Source organism: Elgaria multicarinata, chromosome 11 (genome assembly GCF_023053635.1).
Source record: "Elgaria multicarinata webbii isolate HBS135686 ecotype San Diego chromosome 11, rElgMul1.1.pri, whole genome shotgun sequence".
NCBI classification, from domain to species: Eukaryota; Metazoa; Chordata; class Lepidosauria; order Squamata; family Anguidae; genus Elgaria; species Elgaria multicarinata.
The window spans coordinates 28,562,710-28,583,508 of NC_086181.1; the positions used below are offsets into that span (position 1 = coordinate 28,562,710).

Here is a 20,799-nt window from a genome sequence, read left to right on the forward strand (position 1 = left end):
TAAAACAGGGCGAATAGAGTGGCACGTGGCCCTTTTATAGTTACGCCTCGCCCCGCCCCGCCCCATCGTCCGGATGGAACGCTCCCACCCCCTCATCCCCTCGCGCATGCGCACAACTGAGGAACTGGCGCATAAGCCACGCCCCTCACTCAGCATAACAGGTTGCGTGTACGGGGAGGGGAGGGGATGGTAGAATTTGGGGTAGTTCTTCTTATATTAGAGGGACTACACGTATGCTAGGACGTTAGCCCCAAAAGCAATTTTTAATGGCAAGGCTAGAACCCTAAGATTAGGATGTGAAGCAACGATGAAAAGGGGAGGGTGTCTCTGAGCATATGCAAAGTGATAACACTGTTAGAGGAGTCCTATCATGTTTAAAGGTTAAACAGTTTTATTGGGGCACAAGCTGTCGTCGGTCAAAAGCAGATGAAGTGGACTCTGGCCCATGGAAAGCTACATTTATTAAGTCTTTTGGGTGCCACGGGACTCTGTTGTTGTTGACAAATGTGGCTACCTGGTTTACGGGTGAATCTATACCACCCCTCTGCATATTTACTCCTAACCAAGTTCCACCGAGTTCCTCCCAAGTAAGTGTGCTGTGGGTCTTTATAAAATTACATGATGCAGACAAGAGAAAGCGAATAAAGAGAACTTTTAAACCCCACTTCCATAAAATTAGAATGGGTTGGCAGTGAATTCAAGACAGACAAAAGAAAAATAATTCTTTTTATTTATGTAATTTATTTAAAGAATTTATACCCCCACTTTTCAGCCTGAAAGACTCTCAAAATGGCTTCTAGATCAATAAAAACAAGACAGTCCCTGTCCTCAAGCTTGCAATCTAAAATGTTGTGCTACAAAAAAGGAAGGGGAAAGGAAAACAAGAAAACAGACACCAATTCTTAATGCTTGTACAGTTCTAAATTGAAACAAATATGTACTTGTCTATCTAACTTGGGTTGCAAACTCTCTAGATCAGGTTTCCTCAACCTGGCCCCCTTTTGATGGGTTAGACTACTGCTGCCTGGGAGATCATGAGAGTGGTAGTCCAACCTGTGTAATGGATGGCAGATTGCAGAAGCCTGCTCTAGGCTAACTTCCTGATCTTATCATACTTCTTCCAACCATGCAACCTGTAAATGGAACCTCCCTGGCAAAAAATAAAAGTCGAGGTTCAGAATATAGATTTATTAATTAACATGCACACACACATGCAGAACACAATGTGAGAATGAAACAGACCACTAGCTTACATGGTTTTAAGGGGGGATTAGATAAATTCGTGAGGAAAGGTCACACCCTGGGCTTCCCATAGGCATCTGGATGGTTACTGTGAGGAACAGAATGCTTGGCTAGATGGACCTTTGGTGTCATCCAGCAGGACTTTCATTTTATTGTTAGGAACCAGGCTTGTCTTTACTGACGTGACTGCATGATTAACTATTCTGATTAAATAGTTATTAAGAAGTTTTTCATGTAATGATTCGTTGTGTCATGATCAGCCTGGAGCCTGAAATCCTAAACAGTGATGAGTAAGATGTGATGTTGTTGATAGGGTGTACGGCTATCAGTGCTTCTTAAAGGGTGACAAAGTCATCACGAGGCAAGTCATATCCTTCAAGGCTAACTCCTTGCAAATATTTGGAGAGGGAATTGTTTCTTGGGGGTCTGTATCTTTGACTTCCTTTGAACGGTGAAGCTTTTGTGGCAGCATCCAGACAAGCCTGCAGAGAAATTCATGTGGACTAGTATCTCCTTTTCCAAATAGCCAGTGCCTAACCGGAAACCAAATAAAGCAAAACTGGCTATAAAAGTTAAAGTGATGGAATGGCACCAATTCAAACTTGAATGATAGAAAACTGCATAGCTGACTTGTTAGTTTTTTAAAAAATCACTAACAATGGTGCAGTTAAGTACTTTTAAACCCTGGACTTTTTACTGCTCCCAGCATTCCCCAGCCACCAATGGTGGCATTTGTGTCCATTTAGGGCACAATCCTATACTTATTTAGACAGAAAATAGTCCTACCACTCCCAGGATTCCCAGGAGTTGTAAGACTTTTTTCCTATCTAAACATGCATAGGATTGCCCCTTTAATGGGGGGGGGGGGGCTTCAAGCACTCATGTGTATTACTTCTGTTATGAAGCACTCAGCTAACATTTCTCTTCCCACCAGCACTGCCATTCCGTGCTTTACAGCTGCTTCTACATTCTGATAACCCAAGTCCTTTCCTCTCTACTTAGAGAGGCATGGAACTCCGTGCCTCTCTCAGCATGGAAGGCAAAATGGACGGAGCGATGACATGCCCACTGTTGTCATCTGGCCTGTGGAGGGGAGGCAGTTCGGTCCCCTCAGTCCACTTCTTCACCCCTGACTTAGAGCTCCATCACACCAGCATTTTAGCCCACAGTCGCCCTGCTTTATATGTTGATGTGCAGCACAGGACTCACATGACGTTGTCCTTGCCCTGCCCTGATCTCGCCTCTCTCCCCCCACCCCACTTTGCGATGTTCTTTGGTGCGGGGAAAGTCCAGTTTTTTCCAGCAATGCGAAAGGATACCCCTCCACAAAGAACAAAACCAAACCTGATTGCCATCCCTGATAAAAGAAGAAATTGTCTTAAGGATGTACAGTTTTGCCTTTTAAGCTCTCTTAAATCATAGCCACAGTTTGTGCTTCTGCTGCCCTGATGCTAAACACATTTATTTGGGAATCAGCGCCAGAAAAGGATAATATGGGCCTGTTCAGATAATATGTTAAGCCATGGTTAGGCCGCTAACCCTTTTGCAGTTAGTTAACATGTTTAAACTGTAGGTATGTTGCCACCATGGTTAGGAATGGTTCACATGACACGCTAAGTCATGGTTCACATGACGGGATAAGCCATAATGTTTAGCTTAGATGCTTATAAGTAGAAAAAAAACTTATCCTGACCCCTTGCAGTAAAGACGATGAGATGAGAGAAAGGGGTGGATATATTGGTGACCGTATCATTGCCAATAGTCACATGTAATATGAAAGTGACTAAAGTATTTAGAAAACTTTTAATATACTGAGCAAGATAGCTACTCTGTATAGTTCAGATATATATAGAAACTATATGGTATTACATTAAAACATTAAAAGAGACAATTTTAGGAATGGAGATTGAAGAGACACCTATAGTGGCATTGTTATCATTATATGGAGAATTAAATTGTAATAAAGAGACAAAATAATTGATAACAAATTTGCTAACAGCAGCAAGGTTAATGATATCTAGGAACTGGAAGGTTCAAGGGGATTACCATATAGAAGATTGGTATAAAGAGATATGGGATATTGCTATTAATGATAAATTAACGTAATATAAAAGTGAGACGAGGAATGACAAAAACAAATGATTTTGAGGGAATATGGAAGCAGTTCCTAGAATTTGTCTTATCTAAGGGGAGTGGGAAACCACCTCCAGAAGAAACAATGAGATTTTGGAAACAGGAATAAGATCCCGTGGTGAGGGGGTGCACTTTTATGTTAAGTATGATTATGTTAACAGATTAAGCTAAAAGAAAAAAAGAGACAATAAAGAACCAAAAAACAATTTAAAAAACCCAAACGCGTTTCGACCATGCAAGGTCTTCTTCCTAGCATGTAGCAAATCCCGCACAAAATGCAGCAGTTTTCCAGCGTGTTGTTCAAGCTGCTATTCAAAAACAACTCTCTACACGTCATGTTTATGTATATTTCATTAGACCACTGAAGAAGACCTTGCATGGTCGAAACGCGTTTGGTTTTTTAAAATTGTTTTTTGGTTCTTTATTTTCTCTCTTAATGTTTTAATGTAATACCATATAGTTTCTATATATATTTGAACTATACAGAGTAGCTGTCTTGCTTAATATATTAAAAGTTTTCTAAATACTTTAGTCACTTCCATATTACATGTGACTATTGGTAGTGATACGGTCACCAGTATACCCACCTCTTTCTCCCATCTCATTAGATTAGATGCTTAACCCACATGGCTTAGCCTGTCGTCTGAATGGGCGTCATTATTTTTAAATTACAAATAATGTAAGCACCTGTAACCATGTGCATGCCCTGCCGGCTTCCCCCTGGGTAGGTAATATTTTCAAAAATAAGGATGCAGTGGCATCTCCTGGGGGTTGGGGGCATGCCCAAGTTCATGCCAGCCCACTTGCTACCCCTGGGCCTGTTTGGTGCTGCTCCATCACCTGATGCTCTGGGGGGGGGTGTCATTTGGGGTTGGGGTGAATAATGTAACCAACAGGTAATTTCTGTAGGAGTTACTCAGGAGTAGTGGTGACTGCTTGGGATGAATTGTACAAACCAGGGAAGAGTGTCTGAATTAGCATATCTTTGGCACCTAATTGGCACCATGGCTGCAAATGTTTGGCAGGTGGCACCGGGAGAGGCTCGCAGTTTCCATCTTGAATGCCAACCGCTGTACCAAACAGAACACGGCCAACTGCAGCAAGCCAGCTCATCGCAAAAGCACGAAGCGAAAAAAAAACATAGCTGCCCTCACAACTTGGAAAACCCCCAACAAGACAGCACTTCTATTTCTCCCAGATCAATTTCTTCTAGCACTAACAGCCCTATGTGTATATATATAAACACCTCTGGCTGGAACTAAAACAAATGTATTTTGCTTTCCACAGACCCTCTGGCTTACTTCTCCTTTCATTTTAACTGCACCATAGGAAACACTCCTGGCCCCGTCAGTGTCACCCATTTTCTGAGAATCACTGGTACATTGTCCCCAAACAAGAATGATCCAGTGGGTTTCTTCTTAGTCTTTGAACAAACCCATCCTCTGGGTAGTTCATGCCCTCAAAGTAGCACCACTAGCTATTGAAACCAGATACGTCCTCAAAATAGATGGTTTGTGAATTCCTGCCCTCAGAGGCTGAGCCAGGCGATGGGTGTGTGTCGGATGGGGCGGGGGATATTTATAGGCTTGGCCTTGGGAGAAAAAATCACAACGAAGGACCCTAAAGTGGCTCCCTTCTCTTCCTCCCCCAGTTCCTCTCCACATGGACAGCATGGGGCCAGCCCCAAGATTTCTTCTGCAAACCCCAGTATAATGCTCTCCAGCGGCAGGAGCGAGTCGTGATAGCCATTGCAGAGAGTCACAAAACATATCTGCAAGAGTCCCTGGTGACAATGCACAGTGAGGCTAGATTTCTGCACCATGATGACCCATCTCACTGACACACAGAACGCTACATCTTAATACAGAATTTGGAACCTTGGGAAGCTAATCCTTTCATTCGTTTAAAAACAGTAAGTGCCTAGTCCTTATTGCTGGGGAGATTTTATTTTTTAAAAGTGGGCCAGTTTTTGCTGATGGCAGAGGTGTGGGTAGGAATTCCTGTACTAAGGGGCTGAAAAGCCCAGAGACATTGGATCTAGTTGCGTTTATTCTCCCACCTTGCCCTCTGCTCCTGCTGTTTCTGTGTTCCTTCTTTAATTCTTGCAACAACAAAAATACACATGCACACAGGGCACAAACATTCCCTGAATTCCAACACACACATTTCATATAGTGCGCCTGGGATGATGTATGCAAAGAAAATAATTAATGGCAATTTTACTAAGTTATTCCTATTGCACAGATCAGCTTCTTTGATTGTAGATTTTTCTATTACAGTTATTTGCTGCTTTTAGGGTGGAACTTTGCCCATCTGCCACCCCAAGGCTGTAGCATGTAAACATTTGCTTCTGGGGTCCTTGACCAAACATCGGTTGAGAAGAAACACACACATATGGCCATCTTAGTAAAATATTTGGAATCTGCTGCCCGAATGTATGCTAGGTTGCGCTCCTGGAATAGATGAGGTCCGCTCCCCCAGGTTTTGGAAAAGATCCAGGGGTGCAGCTGTGGCAGCTGTCGGGGCGTGGAGTGGCCAGGAATGTCCCCGGACAGCACGTAGGAAACAACTCTATGCCTGTCTGGGACGTTGTGTGGGGAGGCGAATCTGGGAGTTCCCCCATAGCAGTGTCCCCAGGGCTGTGGGACTGCAAAACGGCTTGAGCTTGAACAGAAGACTTAGTAGCAAAGGGTTAAGCAGAACATGTGTGTCAGTTCTCCCCCCTTCCTCCCCTCTGAAGTTTGACATTCCCCAGCCAGGAATTTTCCAGGCCTTAATCCATCTTCCAACTAGCAACTACCCCTCTTTCCAGATCTGGGTTCTTCTGGAGTGGAGGCAGCAGCAGCAGCAGCAGCATGAAAGAAAAAGCGGGAGAGAACGAGAAAGGGGGAAAGGGTGAGTTAAAGTGATGTGTGCGAGGCGTGCGTGCGGGAGCAGTGTGGCGGATGCCAGAGCGAAGAAAAATGAGGGTGAAATGGACAAATGGGGAATGAATGTGACAGCGGGAAAGCGAGAGAGCAGTGGAGGTACAGCAGAAGTGTGGAGAAAAGAAAAGCAGCAGAGATTTCGTAAGGAGTGGAGGAGCATAAAATGATATGTGTGCTACTATGTGAAGAGGGAGTCGCGGACAAGAGCCGGTGTGGCTTAGTACACAGTGTGCTGGGTTCAAATCCTTCCTCTGCTGTCAGTGAATTGGGCAAGCCACTAGTTCTCAGTGTCAGTTTTCCCACTAGGAAAAAAGGAACAGTCACTCAACCAGCCTCATGGTGTTTTCTACTAGGATGAATGAGGTAAAGATGGCAAGCCTATTTGCGTGCACCTGGAAAATACAATGAGCGTGACCATTTACTCATTCAGCCATAATATGTCTTACACTGTGGGGGAAATTAACGATGATGTTTTGAAAGTTCCAAAGCAATGATCGATGCATAGAGGATACCTTAGGTGCAGGGAGAAAGTGCATAGCAAAAGACACGTAGGATCAGAATGTTGCTCGGATGAAAAAGTAGTAGGCATTATATGATTATTAATTATTTTTAATTAGAACAGGAAGAAGGCAGCACACACTAATTGGTTTGGTGCAACGCTCCACGTGTATCTCTGCTGGATCTGCATCCTACCTTGGGACGCATTCCAGAGCAGTAGCAGCATGAGTCTGCTGTATGGAAAACCAAAAAAGTGCCTTGTGGCACTTAAAGGACTAACAGATTTATTGTGGTTTAAGCCACAATAAATCTGCTAGTTGTTAAGGCGCAACGAAATTCTTTATTGTACTTACTTGGCAGTATATCCCATTGAACTCTGCTGTACTTACTTCTGAGTAAACACACATAGGATTGGGGCAGGGGCTAGATAAGAAGGGAGATAGGAAGGGAGGAAGAGAGAGGGGGAAAGAGAGAAAGATAGGAGGAATACTGGGACAGGGAGAGATGTTAATCCTAAAGATAGTCCATATAACTACTCCCTGGAATAAAAGATAGAAAGGAAACAGACAGAAAGTTGAAAAGAAAGGAAGCAGTTTTAGATACGAATAGGGAGAGCATTTGGAGACAGATGAATAAAGAGTAGTTTAAATGGTTAGAGGGTGGCGCTGTGATTTAGTGAGTGTGGCAGGCACGGATGGAGAACTAGTAAGCAAGGGAATGTGAGAGAGGCAACAACAGAGGGAAGAGCAGCACAGCTAAGACCTCCCTGGCACCTGCCCCAATTTCTCTCCCCTCCGCCGTCCCACGGCTCAGCTGCCACCATCTGTTGCTTTGGGACAGCAGGAGTGGAGGACGGGTAGAGAGGCAGGATGGGGGCCTCTCCTCAGGGTAAGTTTCCTTTATTCCCTAGCATGAAGCAGAATTGCATTTGGTGCGGGAAAAGATGTGGGCTGCCCCAAAACGAAGTTGGGTAGTGTCCTAGAGTGGGTGGAAATGCAGGGTGGAGTCTTCCTAATGTATGGATGTTATGGAGACACTGAAAATGCCGGGGTGGGGAGAGAGAAGTCTAGGGTTTGTGATAGGGTGTGGAATGTGTGGCCCTCTGGATGTTGTTGGACTGCAATTCCCATCATCCTTCCCATTGGCTGGCTGGCTGGGAGTTGCAGTGCCACAGCTGCATCCCATCAGCTTGTACCACCCCTGGTTTTTGGAAAGGCCATAGATTGATATTTGGCAATGGACTCCGCTGGCTTCTGTGTCACATAAGAGATACGTCTGATATTTTGCCCCCTGGAAATTGTTCTCTCACTTGTGTCAAAAATCACTTCTGTTTTGTAGGGTACATCCATTTTGAAGGGCTGTGAGCAGTGTTTGAGGGGCACAGAAAGACAAATGGGATATCTGTGTAGCTGGAAAGCAGTGAAATGTTGCTGTTGTTAGGGGGGCTACCGTATTTATTTTATTTTATCTTTTTTTTATCCTGCCCTTCCTCCAAGGAGCAGAGGGAGGTCCACATGCTTTTCTCTCCACTCCTCATTTTATCCTCACAATAATCCTGGTAGGTAGGTTAGGCTAAGACAAGGAGTGCCATATGGATGTTCACGGGGAGTTTGTACAATTTGTGGGGACGTGGCTAATACTGGGGTGGCTGTGTATGGCGCTTGTGATGCCGTGCACTTCCTGGACCATAGATGGCAGTGATGTGAAGCAATGTTCAAATTAACAGGGAGCGCAAGTGGGCCTAGGCCCAGGTGTGTTGTTGCTAGGCCTGAAACTGTTTTACAGGGCCCTGGATCTCTTCCACGGAGCCCACAGTGTGCAATGATGCCAATAGAAGTTTTTTTTTTCTTCTGCTTAATTCCCAGATTGTTACCTCGACCCTCCCCTCACCACCACATGCTGCAAGATCCTCCCAAAAAATCTTCCCCCTGCGTGGCAATTCAGCTTAGAAAAAACTTTTTCCTTGGTTTGGGATGATCTGGGGCCGTATGCAAATTAACTGAAGAATGTATTTGATTTGATTTGAATGAGAAATTAACGGGCTGACTTTGTCTCCTGTGAAACTTAAAGAAATCCTCATAATTATTGCTGAAAGTGCGTGTATAGATAGAGTTTAGCACATGTAGATTTGTGTCCTGTGGGCTCGGGCCCTGAATCTTTTAAGCACCTAAGCAGCGTGTGTTCGCCCGTTTATGCAGTTTGGCTTTTGGGGCGACTATAACGTTGGCGGGACTGAATGGGTGTTTTTATGAGGGGTGCAGTGGTTGCGCAGAGGGGTTTAGAGATGGAGCAGTTGTCTCCAAAGCAGCTGTTAGGAAAACTGGTACGTTTGGAGGGGGGCAGTTCAGGGTTAACAATGACTCAGGCCCATAGAAACCAATGAAACAAATTAGATGTGTTTAAACTTTAGACAGACTGGAACAGGGACAAATTGGCATGGCTTTGGGGGTTGTCAGGTACCTCCAATTTGGTAATGTGGGGGTGGGGGTGCGGAACAATCCAATGAATATTGGGTGGGGACTGAGTTCGGGAAGTTGAGCCATACTGGCAAGGCCATTCATACAAATTGCACCCCGCTCCACTCCTCCCTACTGTGGGAAAGGAGGAGACGGCCACAATTTTGGCAGTTCCGCTAATTTTTCATCTTTCTTTCCTATTCTTTTCTTTCTTGGATGGAAACCCAAGGCTGTGAAGCCAGGTTAGGAGAGGCTGGAGGGGGGGGGGCTCTTTCCTTACAAGAGACCCCAAGCCCTCCTCCGCTGCCTCATTCCCGCCAACGCCAGCTGGGCCTGCCTTCTCTCCTCTTCTATATTTTTCCAGTTTTTCGGCTTGTGGAAAAGCCAGCTGAAGCCAAAATGAAATTAAATCAGAGAGCTGGATCCCAGTGCTAGGAGGGGAGCAGGATTTTAATGTAGTGATAGAGGCCATGGGGAAGGGTGAATGGAGACAGTGTAAACCTCCCCTCCCCACCCCTGATAAGTAGGCCTCGGAATAGGAGTAGGTTGGGCAGGCCAAAACCCTGAATTTAAAGGGTTCTTCTGAGTTGATGTGTTTAAACTGAGAAATTCTCAGAATGTTTAGAACTGCATTTATGCCATTTCCCTGAACCCCATGGCAGGATTCCTATGGCAGGCAGCAATCCAACGGGTGCAGACTTACTTGTTGGGAAGATGCATAAATGGGGAAGATTGCAGCTGCTGAAAAGAAATTAATCAGGGTGCTTAAAATAAAAAGGGGTCAGCACCAGCTCCAAAAGGATCTCTCCAAAATGGCCGAATGGGCAATAACATGGCAAATGTGATTCAATGAAGTAAGTGTAAAAGGATGCACGTTGAGGCAAAAAGAATTCTGACTTCTCATATATGCTGATGGGAACCGAGCTGGCACTGACTGTCTATTGGTCATGGTCATAGGGAAAACACTGACCCAGGAGGCTGTGAAAAAAGGTGAAATCTGTGTTAGGGATCATTCGAACAGGGGTTGAAAATAAAGCTGGCAATATCGTAATGCCTTCATTCAGCCCTGTAGTGTGCCCACAATTGGAATATGATGTACAGTTCCATTTACCGTATCTCAGAAAGGATATTATAGAGGTGGAACAGGTGGCGAAAAGGATGGCAGAAATGATCAGAGGGACTGGAACAACACCCCTGCGAGGAGAGGTTACAACGTCTGTGGCCTTTTAGTTTAGAAAAACGGCAAGGGGGACATATGATTGAAGTGTATAAAATTATGCATGGTGTGAAATAAGCGTTGTGGAGCTTGTAAGAATGAAGGAGCCCGCCTTGAATAAATAGATTAATAACCCCACAGAGAGAGCATCCTGGTCATTGCTACAAGGGGAGATGTAGGTAGAATAATTGGCAGTAGACAGCAATGGGAAGAAATAGTCCCTGACCTGCACACAGAAAGTATATTTGTGAGGGGGAGTGAGAGAAAGAGAAAAAAGGGTGTGAGAAGGAAGACTGTGATGGGTTCATGGGCAGGTGGGAGATTGCAGTGATTGTCAGTGTATGTACCCTTTTGGACATGGGTGCAGAATTCCAGGCCAAATACAGCCTGCATGGGATTCAATTATGGCTGTCCAGGGTTCCCTTCCCCCACCTCCTTTCCTCCGGCCACCCATCGTTTGGTGGTTTTCTGGCTTTTGTGTAGTTCCTCTCCCCCCATTCTAAAAGTTTTTAAGGCTTCTGCTTAGGCTTACGGCCAATGAAGCCGCACGTGATAGTTTTGTTTACCTTTATGTAAACATGCATGGACCCCATTTGGATCAGGACCAAAGCATTCCAGGAGGTGGGTTTAAATTTCCCCTCCACCTGTTTTTGTCTTGAAATTCAACCCTCAGCAGGGGTGTTTTAAAAAACAAGGAGGAAAAGCCTCCTTTGGAGGCAATGGAGACCTTTTCCTCCTTTTTAACCACCCTTCCGTCTCGGTGGGGGGGTGGGAATTTCAGGACGAAAATGAGTGAGGGAAAGATTTAACATACACATACCCTGAGCACCATGGTCTTGATCCAAAGTGGGGCTACACCCACTCTCATGAAGATAAATTAAACTATTACGCATAGCTCCATTTGTGTGATTAGACGAATGTGTAGCTTGGACCATGTTTAGCATATTTTAGCTGGTATTTTTTTAGCCACACTTCTTTTGTCCCCAGCTATGGAGAGCTTCTCCAAAATGAAATTCAGCCCCTGGGCCAATCCTGAACATGCAATAAATCGTGCATGTAGAGAAACTCACAGTATTCAGCAGTCTTTTTCTGGGAGACCCTGCCAAAGGAAGTGAGATGGGTGGCTACAAAAAGAGGCCTTTTTCTGCTGAGGCACCCCAGAGAGGTTCACCCGGTGCCTACATTGTACTTGTTTCGGCACCAGGGGAAGGCCTTTTTATTCTCCCAGGCATTTTAGGTTTTCAGTTTATTTTTATCTGGCATTGTATTTTAAATTTTTGTACTGTTGGTTGCTTACGGTTGGTAGTATTTTTAAACTTCTAAATTGTATTTTTCATCTGTAATTTCATTGTTTGGTATTTTATGGTTTTAATTGTTGTGACCCGCCCAGAGAGTTTTGCTATTGGGTGGTATAAAAATATAAACTTCCTGAGTCGGCATAGAGCAGAAGTGCTCAATTTGACCTCAGTTGGCATTTTTATTTTATTTAATCATTTATTTATTTATTACATTTCTATATTGCCCAATAGCCGAAGCTCTCTCGATGGTTTTACTTATTGGACCACCTAAAATTAATCTCTGGGTAGGTAATTATGTTTCTCTGCACTTCTGCTCTATGCCCTGTTGTAATCTATGCCCTGTGTGGGGTTTATGTGCTGGCTCGGTTTGCTGTGATGGCAAGCTGAGCTGTACCATATCTTATGCTTCCCTTGCCCGACCTGGTGCCCTCTAGATGTTGTGGGCTTCAACTTCCATCAGCCCATTCCCACTTGGCCAACGGTCAGGAATCCTGGGAATTGTAGTCCATAATAGGTAAAGGGCATCTCCCTCCCCTGAAGTCAATAGAAGGGGCGCTCTTTGCACCAAATCCAGGGCTGAGGTAAAGTTGTACCAATGTTGGGGGAGTCGCTGTGGTCTGGAGAATTATAGATTATTTATTTATTTAAAACATTTCTTGGCCTCCTTTCAGGGCGAAAGCCCTCCCAAGGTGGCTTGTGGCAGTAAAAGTGTGGCAAACGATGCTTCTCCTCTTTGCTAGCCCCATGATGGCACTGCCATGTTTTAGCGATTTCGCTGGCTTGTCTTGAGCAGTGGGACAACTGGGCCGAGTGTTCCTCCAGCGTATCTGGCATGCCGTTGGCATATCTTGCATTCAATGGTATAGCAGAGTTCCCGCTAACTCCTATGGCCGCATAGCTGGCAGAACTTGAGTTCAGGATTGCACCTGTAGCCTTTTTAAAGTTCTCAAATATTTAATTGTGAAGTTAAACTTTCAAAATTATTTTTTTAGAATCAGAATGTTAAAATTTGGCCCAATTTTGAATGAGCGCAGACCTGTGTTTTAGGTCCACAGATTCCCTTTAAAACAAGGGGTTTCAGGACACATCAGCCCATTTTTATTACTTCGTTTTGAAATATTTATATACCACACTTCATCAAATTTGGTTCCTGGCATATGTGCAAAACTAAAATAGTAGGAAATCTAAGATAATAGGAAAAATACACCACCCTCTTCGGGTGATGTATTTTTGGCATATCTGAACAACCTCTCAATATATTTCTTTTGTGCATGTATTTGAGGGTTTAAAACAAAAGTAAAATAACAGATTGCATGTACCAATGGAGGGCACAATACCCACCTACGCCCTCCAGTATTGTGTCATGCACTTAACGTGGCGAAGCTGCTTTGAGGACATTCAGTAGTGAAATATTCAGTGATGTGTGAAACACAATCATAATTCCTTATCTAGCACCAATAATTACGAGAGAAGTGTTAAGCATGGAGTGATGTGCAGTGTGTATAACCACAGAAAGTGTCTGCCTCTTATAGGGAAATAACATCCAGTTCTTACCCAAAGCCTTTCTCTCCTTGCCATGCCTTACAACAATCCTGGCAGGTAGGCCAGTATGATTATCACCCTGCCTTTAGGTTAGTCTCACAGGTGCAAAACTCCAGGCACCTAGTAAGTCCCTCCAGTGGCCTAGTAGATGGCTCTGGTGGAGGAAAAAATAGGCCTAGCCACTGTCATCTTAGGTCAGGAAGCACTCTGGCTCCTAGACGGACTCACTGGCTCCTAAGTTTTTGAAAATAATTATTTGCACCACTGGTTTATTATTTTGAATCCTCCAGGTTAAAATCGGTTTTAGAGATTGGAGGGAGCAGGAGATAACTTTTCAGCATTTGGGGGCTACAGTTCTTTACACGTAGCATCCTGTGGAGTTGAGCAGATCCTGGATCTTTTCCTCTGCAGCTTCGCTACAAACCTATGCCTTGGACATTGCGGCTGCCGTGCCGTTTTTTCTCTGCAATCTGCTATTTATTCTCCTGCCTGCGGTCCTCAGCTAACTGCAAACACATGTTTCCCCCATCTGCAGCTTCCCCCCTTCCCGCACGCATCCCTCCCCTTTTCAAATGGCTTTTCCACCCGACCCGGCACTGAAGACAAAAGTGCCGACAGTGGATCCGTCCTTTTTCAAGCGATGCAGGCCAAGATCCCTTGGCAGGCCGTTTGGAAGCTGCAGGAGGGTGCAGGCAGAATGGGGACGGAGGGAGGGAGGGAGGGACACACAACAGCCGGCCAAGCATAGACAGAAAAAAAGGGGAGGGGGAAGAGTATCATTTGGGAACTAGGAGGAAATGGGGAATTGTAGTAGCAGCAGGCTTCCTCAACTAAGCACCCTCCAAATGACTGCAACTCCCATAATCCCCACCTAGCATGGTGGGAACTGTAGTCAAACACATCCGGAGGGCGCCCAATTGGGAAAAGCTTTTCAGCTAACGTTCCAGTTTTAATTTTATAATTAATAGGTGGTGCTGGGGTTGGATTTCCCTTTAAATCAGGTACAGAAGCTCAGTATCGCGGACAAATCCTAACCTCTTGTATTCCCTAGATGGCCGTGCGCTCTTTCCTTCAGCCACCAATTGTTTGGTGATTTCACAGCATTTGTACAGTTTTCTCCACCCCACCCCACCCTGGTTCTAAAAAGTTGAAATGCCTTTCCTAAGGCTTAGTACGGGCAGGAGGACCCTGTAAACTAAAATGTGCTGGTATTTTAACCCTGCCCTTTTTGCCTTTGGCTCCGCCCACCACTGGAATCTGGGCCCGAAGAGATTCTTTTAAATGGAATTTGGCCCATGCGATGAAAGAAGTTCAACACCCATGCTTTAAATTATTTGTTTTATTGTTATTTTTAAAGGGTTATTCCATTATATGCTCACCCAGTATTTCTAAATCTGCTGTGTAATATTCCTACATGTCTTTTTTGTAAGATGAATATTTGATTCTGTTTTATAAGGCCTGTGTCATGTAGCTCATGGAGTAAACTTGTTCTCTGTTGCTCCAGAGTGTGGGACCCAAACAGACAGTTCTTCTTTGATCTGATCCAACATGGCTCCTAGGGTGACCGTATGGAAAGGAGGACAGGGCTCCTGTACTTTAACAGTTGTATAGAAAAGGAAATTTCAGGAGGTGCCATTTGTATGCATGCAGCACCTGGTGAAACTCTCTCTTCATCACAACAGTTAAAGCTGCAGGAGCCCTGCCTTTTGTATCTGGTCATGCTAGGCAGGGCTCCTACAGTTTTAACTGTTGTGATGAAGAGGGAATTTCAGCAGGTGTTGCATGCATACAAATGGCACCTCCTGAAATTTCCTTTTCTATACAACTGTTAAAGATACAGGAGCCCTGTCCTCCTTTCCATATGGTCACCCTACTTTAATACCATCTATCAGAATAAAAGTCTTCTTGATTTATTGGTGGGGGTAGGGGGAGGACTCTTTGCACAACTGCTCCTTCTGGCTGTTTTGGGCAGTTTGGACACAGTGGCAACCCGCTGGCAGCCAGCTTATTAACTTCTTACTTCAGTATGTTGCTAATTTGCTACTTGACACATGCTAATTCAGTGGCTCAATGCTGCCAGGAAATCAGAGGTGCTCCAGTATCCATATGCAAATTGTTTTGGGCAGTTTCACAGATATATTTTTGCAAACGGATGGTGCTAAAATGGAGTTGGAAGACTGGATGTGCAGGCTGACACATGTCTATTCAGAAGTAAATCTAATTGCATTCAACAGGGCTTACTCCCAGGCAAGAGGGTAAAGGATTGCAGCTGGAAAATTTCTTTTTGAAATTGTGACTGGGTCTTGATTTACACTGCTAAATGTAAATGCGTCTTCCTCCCAACTGCAGTGCTTATTTTAGTCAGGCCCACGGCCAGCTTTCCTTGCTAGGTAAGACTGCCACATTTCCTGAAATGAGTTCAAAGAAACGAGTGGAAAATCCATCAGTAATTTCCTCCTAACCAACATGAACTTCTACAACCCTCTTGCCAAGCCCTCGTTGAGTCTGCGTGTAGTTTAGGGCCAAGACAGGCATTCCTTTAAATCTATCAAGCCGCTATGTCTTTTTTTCGCTGTTATTTGTAGTTGCAGTGGAACTCTGTGTGTGCCGTGATGGCTTGTTCTGTTCCGTGCATCTGGGCTGCATGAATCGGAAACACCCCTACTCTAGAGTAGGAGAAGGGCCCCCAATCCAGATTAGGAACCAACATGAGGGGTAGCAGGGAGTTTAAGATCCAAATTGGGAGCCCTGCAACTACTCTAGAATAAAAATTGGGGGTGGGTGAGATGTGGCTGTTAGCTACGGATTTCACAGAATCATAGAATAGTAGAGTTGGAAGCGGGCCTATAAGGCCATCGAGTCCAACCCCCTGATCAATGCAGGAATCCACCTTAAAGCATCCCTGACAGATGGCTGTTTGGCCCTTAATGATTACCATCAGCAAAGCTGAAGAACAGGGGTTGGATCCAGATTTTAGCTATACTTAGACTTTATCACACCAGCGTTATACTGTGCAATCACTGTGAACTGCGTGCAAAGGACTCCGAAGTTTTCCAGTTTATAATCTTCTTTTATTGAGCTTTATCACACCAGCGTTATACTGTGCAATCACTCCGAAGTTTTTCAGTTTATAATCTGCTTTTATTGTGAAGTACTCCCATGCATCCTGCTTTAATTGTGCTATAAAAGCAAAAGACTCTCCGTATTTTGATACTAGATTTCGAGCGTATCATCCCAGCAGCCACTGGGGTGCAGGAGCAGGATTTGATATGAATTAAACAAATGTGTACATCTGCGTAGGCTTTAAAGATAAAGGCTTCAAAATTGGCACAGTAATAGATATTAAGGAGAGCTTTAAGCATACCAGATTTGAATCGGATTGGGTCATCTGTTGATTTTTTAATGATTTTTTTTTACATTCCCCCCCCCCAAAAAAACCACTTCCTGGTATGCAAAGCATCTTGCCACCCGGTAGCAACAACAACAGCTTAGTGCTATAGGGATATACCCCACAGGTATGTGGGGTGAAGCTAATTGTGAAGTACTCTGAAGTTTTCCAGTTTATAATCTGCTTTGACTGTGAAGTACTCCCATGCATCCTGCTTTAATTGTGCTATAAAGGGAAAAGAATCGAGGTATTTTGCTAGTACCGTATTTCTTCGATTCTAAGATGCACTTTTCCCCCCATATAAACATCTCTAAAAATGGGGTGCGTCTTAGAATCACGGGTGCGTTTATTATTTCTTAGAATCAAAGCTTTTTTTCTGTTGGTGGTACTGAAATTAGTGTGCGTCTTACAATCGATGGCGTCTTAGAATCGAAGAAATACAGTAGTTTTTGAGCGAAACATTTGTTGTTTTCCGAGCGGTGACTGGCAGGAGCAGGATTTGATGTGTTTAAAGAAAATTTAAACAAATGCTTACATCTGCGTAAGCTTTAAAGATAAAGACATCAAAATTGGCACAGTAAGAGATATTAAGGAGAGCTTGAAGCATACCAAATTTGAATCGGATTGGGTCATCCATTGATTTTTTATGATTTTTTTACATTTCCCCCCTTAAACCTTTGCAAAGGATCTTAGGAGCGCTGCCGCCCCAGGGTGTGATTTAGCAACAACAACAACAATGCCATCTTAGCACTGTAGGGGATAATTCAAGGGAAACAGGTACGTGGGATGAACCTATTAGAGTAGACCTATTGGAAACAATAGGAATTTAGTTAGTCCCAAATAATTTAAATCGTATGGATTGCAGTTTATGACTAAATCTGGATCCAATGCCAGTTATTTTTAAATCCAGAAACCTTTACCTAAGAACAAAAGAAGAGTCCTGCTGGATATATTTTTATAAAAAAAATATTTTATTTAAAGTGATACAAAAAAGGAATGAATACAAACAATCCCCTAAACGTTAATATCAAACCAACGGTTATATGAATATAAATAATGTACAAAGAAAAAAAATTAAAGTTGATTGATACAACTTCTAGGCTTAATCAAAGTAGAAAAAGGAAAGTTAAAAAGACGTGTTGATTCCTTTATACTGTTGTTCCTCGCCTCGATCCAAAGGGAGAGGCAGGTATGAAATAAATATATGATTATGATTATGATTAAAAAGAAAAAGGGAGACAAAAAGGAAAAGAAAAGAGAAAGTAACAAACAAACAGAAAGAAAAACCCTAAATCATAAATGTGCTGTATTCCTTCATTTGTTGTTTCAATGGATCAGGCCAAAGGAAGGGCTTCCTAGTCCGTCATCCTAAGGCCCACAGTAGCCAACCAGATGCTTATGTGAAGGCCGGTGCTTATAATCAGCACCGTGCTTAAATAAATAGCAACTTCCTTAAATTACCGTATTTCTTCGATTCTAAGACGCCATCGATTTGTAAGACGCACACTAATTTCAGTACCACCAACAGAAAAAAAGCTTTGATTCTAAGAAATAATAAACGCACCCACGATTCTAAGACGCACCCCGTTTTTAGAGATGTTTATATGGGGGGGGGAGTGCATCTTAGAATCGAAGAAATATGGTACCTCTCACCCCCTTCCATGAACACAGCCATGTTAGCTAAAGGGAATCTTTTTGAAGCATGACTAAAGCTTGGAAGGGATGAAAAATCCATCCTGAGTCAGGAGGAATCTTGTGTGGGCAGATTGAGTGGGTGGAATTTGGAGCCGTACCACCGAGGTAGGTGGTTAGTTTGTCAGCTGTCACTGATTGTATTTTATTTTTAATACAACACACTGAGCTGCCTAATAGAGAGTCGGGTCCCCCTAACCCAGTACTGTTTGCTCTCACTGGCAGTGCCTGTCCAGGGTCTACTTTACAGCCTTCTATTTTGGAGAGCTGGCAGAAGACAGTCCTCTGTTTGGAGTTGTCCTCTATTTGATGCATTGTCTAAGCCTAATTTAAAGTCAGAGAACCATAAGGAGGGAGAGGCAGAAAGCTTGAAGTAGCTCATCAACAGCAGCTGGACGGTAGACTGAACAAACAGGTGCAGAGTTGTTCACCTGGCCACGGTCTTCTGCATTATGGCCAGAGGTATTTTTATTTAAATTATTTTTTAAAATTTTGCACCGCTACGTAGAAATGTGCACATGCAAATGTTCTGCAAATTGGCGCCCTCTTTTTTGGTGATGCATAACTGGCCATTCTGCCAGCTCTTTCCCCCATTACCTGTGACGTGATCGCTTGACCTGGAGATCGAACTGGAGAGACCTTCTGCATACGGCCATGTGTGTGTTCAGAGCCACGTCCCTTTCCCCAAGAAACAATCTATTCTAACAAACAAACTCACATTCTTCAAGCTGGTGCTGTCGTGTGAAAACTTCAAAATCCTGTCTTTTGTTTTGTTTCATTTTAATGCTTAGGTGGGGGTAGGGTGGCCATTTTTTCAGAGCCAAAAAAAGAAGACCCAGTTTTGCCCCCACCCAAAAAAGAAAGAAAAGCATGTAGTAAAGTTTTCACGTAGATGCAAATTTAGAAATAATTACTCTAATTATTGGACTGGCCGTGACGATGGACTGGATGAGAGCTAATAAACAGAAACTCAATCCAGACAAGACTGAGATGCTGTTAGTGGGTGGTTCAACCTGTTCTGGATGGGGTTGCACTCCCTCTGAAGGAGCAGGTCCGTAGCTTGGGGGTTCTCCTAGAACCATCTCTGTCCCTTGAGGCTCAGGTGGCCTCGGTAGCACAGAGTGCCTTCTACCAACTTTGGTTGGTGGCCCAGCTATGCCCCTATCTGGACAGGGATAGCCTAGCTTCAGTTGTCCATGCTTTAGTAACCTCCAAATTAGATTACTGCAACGCGCTTTAAGTGGGGCTGCCTTTGAAGACGGTTCGGAAGCTGCAGCTTGTGCAAAACGCAGTGGCCAGATTGATAACTGGAACCAGAAGGTTTGAGCATATAAGACCGATGCTGGCCCACCTGCATTAGCTGCCTATACATTTCCAAGCCCAATTCAAGGCGCTGGTTTTGACCTATAAAGCCTTACACGGCTTGGGACCACAATACCTGATGGAACGCCTCTCCCGACATGAACCTACCCATTCACTGAGCTCTACATCTAAGGTCCTCCTCCGAGTGCCTACTCCGAGGGAAGCTTGGAGGATGGCAACAAGGGAAAGGGCCTTTTCAGTGGTGGCCCCCCAATTTCGAATGATCTCCCTGATGAGGCTTGTCTGGCACCAACATTGTTATCTTTTCAGCGCCAGGTTAAGACCTTTCTCTTCTCCCAGGCATTTAACAGCATTTAACAACATATGCTGAGTTTGTGTTTAAATTACACCTGAATAGCTGTTTTTTATAAGGATACGGTGTTTTCATGCTTTTTATGGAATGTATATTTGTTTTAATGTTTACTGTTTTTAACTCTTGTAAACCGCCCAGAGAGTTTGGCTATGGGGCAGTATATAAATGCAATAAAATAAATAAACAAATAATTCGATATAGAAAGGCAAGACATCTCAACCTAGTGGAGAAGACCATGGGCAGGTGACCTGTGTTGCTGCTCAGAGTTCCTCTAAACAAGTGATTTATGGCACGTGCATGATTGGCTACTCATGAAAGTTTGTGGGTCTTTTAAACGACGTCGTGAATTACCAGAACGTCTCCCGCGGCATCTGTTGAAAATTCCATCATGGAAAGTGGTAACATCTGAAAAAAAGCGGGATCATGTCTCAATGGAACTGAATGGAACTGAACAGAGAGGAAGTATTCCATCCGTGTAATTAAGCCCATAACAATTGCACCAAAAAACAGGAAACACAAATACCCCGGGGTAAGCAATGTAAAGACGCCCTCAGTCTGTTGTCCTGCTACTAACTACTGATAGGCAACTTCAGGGCCCCTGCTGCTCTCCCTCCTTAGGGCTCTTTATCTTGAAATGGGACAGACCGGACCAGACAACCTTTCAGACAGAGGATGCCATCAAACCGAGGACTGTCCGCCGACAGCCCTTCAAACAGAGGATTGTCTTCTGTA

General features: G+C 44.0%; 1 protein-coding gene across 3 annotated transcripts in view; it reads left to right on the forward strand.

Moving 5' to 3' along the window:
* The first annotated feature begins 5,934 nt into the window (after positions 1-5,934).
* The window catches only part of LOC134406271 (protein kinase C and casein kinase substrate in neurons protein 3-like), a 42,389-nt gene continuing 27,524 nt past the window's right edge, over positions 5,935-20,799 (forward strand). Inside the window, exons 1-2 of one of the 3 annotated variants that reach the window (XM_063137614.1) lie at positions 5,935-6,080; positions 6,188-6,270. In XM_063137614.1, the coding sequence (XP_062993684.1) occupies positions 6,231-6,270 (40 nt within the window). In that variant the 5' untranslated portion in view covers positions 5,935-6,080; positions 6,188-6,230. Of the gene's footprint in view, positions 6,271-7,610; positions 7,689-20,799 lie in introns of those variants that run through there. The other 2 variants (XM_063137613.1, XM_063137615.1) reach the window with 2 other exon arrangements.